The sequence below is a fragment of the Felis catus genome, chromosome C1 (assembly GCF_018350175.1).
Source record: "Felis catus isolate Fca126 chromosome C1, F.catus_Fca126_mat1.0, whole genome shotgun sequence".
NCBI lineage: Eukaryota > Metazoa > Chordata > Mammalia > Carnivora > Felidae > Felis > Felis catus.
Window position 1 is genome coordinate 97,312,296 of NC_058375.1, and position 6,000 is coordinate 97,318,295.

The 6,000-nt window shown below is 56.7% G+C and overlaps 1 protein-coding gene across 2 annotated transcripts; it reads left to right on the forward strand.

The window, feature by feature from the left end:
- Positions 1-291: 291 nt before the first annotated feature.
- OLFML3 (olfactomedin like 3) lies at positions 292-3,172 on the forward strand. 2 transcript variants are annotated; one of them, XM_003990487.5, is made up of 3 exons: positions 292-812; positions 1,410-1,695; positions 2,020-3,172. In XM_003990487.5, exons 1-3 carry the CDS (start codon positions 699-701, stop codon positions 2,838-2,840), a joined length of 1,221 nt encoding a protein of 406 aa, XP_003990536.2. In that variant the 5' UTR covers positions 292-698; the 3' UTR covers positions 2,841-3,172. The 2 variants fall into 2 exon arrangements, with proteins under 2 accessions (XP_003990536.2, XP_044889248.1); XM_045033313.1 differs by lacking the exon at positions 292-812 and adding an exon at positions 1,134-1,202.
- Positions 3,173-6,000: the final 2,828 nt, after the last annotated feature.

Sequence of the window (6,000 nt, forward strand, 5' to 3'; positions counted from 1 at the left end):
AACACCCCTGTAAATTCAATCCGCTTGGCTTGCTTTGTGGAAAAATTTCCACAGGAGGTGAGGTCTAAGCCATGGTTTCCCTAGGAATCCCGTGATGACACCAGGTGCTTATCACAAGATGGCGCCAATGAGCTATAGAAGAAGGTGGACAAGACTTGACCACTGTGATCTTTTTCCCCCCACCTCTTCCCCTCCAACCTCATCTCCCCTGCTCCCAGCTTCCACTGAAAAGGCAGAAAACAATCCATGCTATTATCGCTGGGCAAGGAAAAGATTAATGAAGGATGTTTCTTAAGAAGCCAGCACTGGAAGGAAGCAGGCATTCTGGAGCAGAAACAGAGTTTGCCGAGTGTACTCTGGGACCCCTGCCTCCCGCTGCTGGCTCCTTTTACTGGGTGACTGCTCACAAGGCCTCTGCCCTGGGGTTTCATCTCCTTCCCCTCTCCTGGGGAGCCTACAGCCTAGGCGGGAGGTGGTTAAGGCTTCTGGCTGCTTTACCATAGGGCCATCTGTGTTTGATCAATCCAGGCAGAGAGGAGGGGGTGGGGGAGGTAAAGAGACTGTGAAAGCATTCCAGAGTAGTGAGAGAGATCCGAGATCCAGAAAGGGAGAAGGCACCGCCCCCACCCCGCCTCCGAAGCTGACCGGCGGGCTTGAGTGGAACAGGCACAGGACTGCACGCTCCCTCTCCTGCTGCCATGGGGCCCTGCACGCCTCTCCTCATCTTGTTCCTTTTGTCACGGCTGCGACCCCTTCAAGGACAGCAGCACCACCTTGTGGAGTACATGGAACGCCGACTAGCCGCCTTAGAGGTGAGTGACTCCTTTCTCTCCTGGGCCGGGCGGGAAGGACGCCACATCTCCTGTTGAGTCACCCCGTGTGTTACGGATCTGGGGATGACAAGATGGGGCTCTGGAAGAAGCTACACAGAACTCTTATCTTTTAATAAGAATATCCTTGCAATTGCAAGCCCTCCTCCTTCCCCATGTCCACAGAGCAATTCCCTGTGGACAAGCTCCCTGTCTTTTAAACGGTTTGAAGTCTCTGGTGTTCCCAAGTTGAAGTCTGTTGATTCCCGAGGGAGAACTGCACAGTGGAGCAGAGACCCCTTCCCGCCCTCACGCACTTAGGCCGCCCCAGAGGCTCAGATGACTCAGTGGCGCTGCTCACAGAGAACATGGGCTGGAGGACACGAAGCGGGGGTAGGGGCCTAGGTGCTCTGAGCCGGGCGTTTTGCACATTTAGCATCTCTGAACATCTGGTTTCCTTTCTGTGGGGGTTGCAAGGGAGTTGATGCCTGGCTGAGTTTGTGCCTTTTCCCGTTCCTCTCTCCCTGGTCGGGCCTCTCCCTCTCTCCCTGCCTGGGAGTTGTAACCCCTCAGCCTCTCGTCTGGCCTCCATCCCTGCAGGAACGGCTGGCCCAGTGCCAGGACCAAAGTAGCCGGCATGCTGCTGAGCTGAGGGACTTCAAGAACAAAATGCTGCCGCTGCTGGAGGTGGCCGAGAAGGAGCGAGAGGCGCTCAGAACTGAGGCTGACACCATCTCGGGGAGAGTGGACCGGCTAGAGCGGGAGGTTGACTATCTGGAGACCCAGAACCCAGCACTACCCTGTGTGGAGGTTGATGAGAAAGTGACCGGAGGCCCTGGGATCAAAGGCAAGGGCAGAAGAAACGAGAAGTACGACATGCTGACAGGTAAGCGGTCCAAAAGCAGGCCCCTAACACTCTCAGAACGTGTATGTTTCCTTGTTGCTTCCCCTTTTCTCTCCTTGTCCCCCAGTCCGCTTTGGCGCTATCTTCTGGAATCTGCTTTAGGGAAATCTCTACAATGACAGGTCCATTGCAAGAGTTTCTGGGGACCCAGGCCTCGGTGGCTCCCTTTTTCCTGTGCTCCGTAAGAGTGGAGGCATCCACTGGCAAATGCCCACTGTCCTCCAGATGGCCCCACCCCGGGGTGTTCCTACAATGGGCCTCTAACTCTTGCCTGTATTTCCTTGCCCTGTGCTTTTCTCCTTCCAGACTGTGGCTACACAATCTCTCAGGTGAGATCAATGAAGATCCTGAAGCGGTTCGGTGGCCCTGCTGGTCTGTGGACCAAGGATCCAATGGGGCCAGCAGAGAGGATCTACGTGTTAGATGGGACACAGAACGACACGGCCTTCGTCTTCCCGAGGCTGCGGGACTTCACCCTTGCCATGGCCGCCCGGAAAGCTTCCCGGGTCCGGGTGCCCTTCCCCTGGGTAGGCACGGGGCAGCTGGTCTATGGTGGCTTTCTTTATTATGCCCGGAGGCCTCCCGGAGGACCCGGAGGGGGAGGGGAGTTGGAGAACACTTTGCAGCTCATCAAATTCCATCTGGCAAACCGAACGGTGGTGGACAGCTCAGTATTCCCGGCGGAGGGTTTGATCCCCCCGTACGGGCTGACAGCGGACACGTACATTGACCTGGCAGCCGACGAGGAGGGCCTCTGGGCTGTCTATGCCACTCGGGAAGATGACAGGCACTTGTGTCTGGCCAAGTTGGACCCACAGACGCTGGACACAGAGCAGCAGTGGGACACCCCGTGCCCCAGGGAGAATGCCGAGGCCGCCTTCGTCATCTGTGGGACCCTATACGTTGTCTATAACACCCGCCCTGCCAGCCGGGCCCGCATCCAGTGCTCCTTTGATGCCAGTGGCACGCTGACCCCTGAAAGGGCGGCACTCCCTTATTTCCCCCGCCGATACGGTGCCCATGCCAGTCTCCGCTATAACCCCCGGGAGCGCCAGCTCTACGCCTGGGACGACGGCTACCAGATTGTCTATAAGCTGGAGATGAGAAAGAAAGAGGAAGAAGTCTGAGGACCTAGCTTTGGGGTTTGAATCTCTCTCACCTCCACGCATTTATATCCCCACACCATTTCCTGCTTCTCATTCTCCAGATGTGGGCAAGTTGTGGTTCCGAGCCCATATTGGCAGCCAATGGAAGCCAGATTCTCACAGCCCCTTCGTTTCCTGTGGGACTTTAGATCTTGAGAAATCCTTTCAGAGCTAAAAGAGAGAAGACCCTAAGCGTTCGCTCCTCTCCTGCCTTACGTCAATGAATTTCGGACCAGAGACCACAAAGACCCAGAGCTCTGACCCTTGTATGGGGGCCACCCCAGCAAATGAGCCAAAAAGTATTTCTTGCCTCAGTGTGAGTCCGGGCACGTGGGGTGGGGTGGGGTGGGGGGAAGGTGGTTGGGGGGGTGGGCAGAGTTCTGGGAGGAGATTTTTCAACTCTGCCCTGCCTCCCTTCTCCCCTTAGCGCCCTGGAGAACACGACTTTCTCCACGTCGTTTTGTATTGCAACATTTTGCATTAAAAGGCACATCCACTGCTCCCTGCCTGCGTTTGTTTGGGGGTAGCCCTCAGATCGAGTTTCTCCCCATGACCCTCCATTTTCCTCCTCCACCCCATTGCCACTCCTTAAGCCACAGTAGGGACTTGGCTGGGCTTCCTTGCTGAGGGAGAGGGGACTTCTCCAGTTACAGATTTTACTGTGAGGCCCCTGGGGAAGCACAGAATCCCGCCACTTCAGGAGGCTGGGCGAGAGGCTTCTCTCCACACCCACCTCTGATCCACGGTGGCCCCTCCCAGAGCCCAGAGCCACTCTTGGTGCCCCACCCCTGGCCGGGAGACTGAGGCCCGGCGGGCAGAGCTTCTAATTCTTCTAGTTCTCAGAGGTTTGGGACCAGAAAATGGATTCTAGTCGCCTTGGAGTGCAGGGCGAAGACCAGAGCCCTGAAATGTGTTTCCAGAAGGAACTTTTAGTCTCACTTTGGAGGTGGACTCTGTCCTGGCCCCAGACCCCGCTCCCCTCTCCAGCTTGGGGCCGTCCCCAGGGCTCGGTTACACAACCCAGCTTGCTCCCAACCGCTCTGATTTCCCTGCTGCCACGGCGTCTGCGGTTTGGGCAAGGAGGAGGGGCGATGACCATGCCCCAGATGTTAGTTTTCCCAGTTTCCCAACACAGCCCTCTGGTCACCCCCACCTACCCGCTGCAGTCCTGGAACCTGGCTGGAGTCTGTCCAGGAAGTCCTGGACACCTAACCCTTTCCTGCCCTGGCCACTGGCTTGGAATTATAGAAGGCCATCTGGGGAAGGGAGAGGGAGCAGAGGAGGAGAACCCTGGGTTTTGGACTCCTGCCTCCAGGAATGTGCTGAGCTCGGGGCTAGGCCCCACCCAGCCTCATGCCCCCATTCAGCGCTCAAGGCCATGTACGTGTGATGGACAAGACCTTGTTGCCTTTATGGGGGGGGAGCAGGCCTCAGGAAGCTCTGGGAGTCCTCACTGTGGGGAGGAGAAAGGAGCACATCTTTTCCCTGAAGTGCACCCGCTCCCCCACCCCACGCCCAGGATAGGGTGGATCAGCCAGGGCCCTGTGATCCTCCTTTTGTCTTCTTTTCTTCTCTCCCCGGGGCAGAGCTGCCCCTGACGTAGGTTGGTGAGGAAGGAAAAGAAAGGCGGTGAAGCACCTCACAAAGGCGCTATTGTGGGGAGCCCGGGGCGGGAGGGGGGCTCTCTCCCATTCAATTCTCTCCTAATGTGGGGCTGGCAACGGTAATCACCGCCTGTCACACACGGAGGGGGCTGCCCACGGAACATCTGGCTCCTGCATGCGGTGCACAGGGGGGCTGTGGAGGAGACGGGGAGTTCTCACTGGAGGCCTGGGGAGAGGGGGTCCCCACCCAGCGGAGGGGCAGCGTGGCACTGTCGCTGTGTGTGCGCGTGCGGGTGCACCTGGGGAGGGTGGCCTCCTTGCCTGCGTGACACTGTGCGTCAGTGTGATCGGAAGCTGCCAGGGGCTGGGGCCGAGTCTGTGGAGTTACCTTGCTGGGGTAGCAGACATCAGGAATGGCTTTTGGAGGACCCTGAGGAGAGAACAGCTCTGAGACGGCGTGTAAATGACATCAGCCTGAGGAGCAGAGTTTAAAATCCCGGTCCTTCTGCCTCCCGCGTGTGGGCACCTGTCTTTGGGGGCATCTTTCTTGGCCTGAATCCTCAATGAGAAAGACAAAAACAGTCTTTTCTTTCTTTTTTTTTTTTTTTTTCTTTTGGCTTAAATTTTCTTTAGAAAAGTTCACTCAGACTTTTCTGAAAGGGCAGAAATCTCCGGGGCCTTGTCATTTATTACTTTTTGCTTTTTTTTTTTTTTTTTTGGCTCTTGTACAATAGCTAGTGCTATTTTGGAAGCGTTTTGGAAGGTGAGTGGAACTGTGTGGGCAGATCCAGTGAACTGTCCAGATTCATTAAACTAAATTATCTGCTGCTCAAGGAGAGAGGCTTGGTAGCTGAATCCTATCATCAGACACCAGCCTCACCGCCCCTTGTCGGACCCTCCATAACCCGTCACGTGGCAGAGACAGGTGTGACCTCTGGTTTGGGTTGAACCAAAGACAGTGGAAAGCAGAGGTCCTAATGGGGGAGAAGGGGCTAAAAGCTCAAAGAGTAGCTCCACATTTGCCTCCAACACCTGGCCCTACGACGGTTAGCGGCCCAGGCCTCCGGGTACAGCTGTCAGCCCAGATGGGTGGTCTAGACGTTGCCCCCATCACAAGGCCGGGTGGAGAGGGCTCCCCTTCCCCTACTCTGGCCCCCAGTCTCCTGCCCTAACTCCCAAGCTCTCTGCTCTGTGCTCAGTATCTTCTCCTCCCTGGTGCTGGTCTTCATGTCTGCCTGCCGGAGAAACCAAAGTGATCGTCTTGCCATTTTCATCAAGGATAAGCCAACGTTGCGTGAGCCCTGGATGGCGGGGAGGGAAGCGCAGAGATGTGAGGATGAAGCTGTCGGGGCTTCCTCTGGGACAGGGCTGTGGGCTAAGCAGGAAGCAGGGCCCTTTGGCTCGTCCTCTCCAGGCTCAGTCCCGCTCCTTGTGCACACTCCCCTTCCTTCCCTCAGGCTCCTGGGATCCTCCCCCAACAGTGCTCCCATTCTTTACCTGCTCAGGTCAAAACCCGCTCATTTTGAGAGCTGCTGACA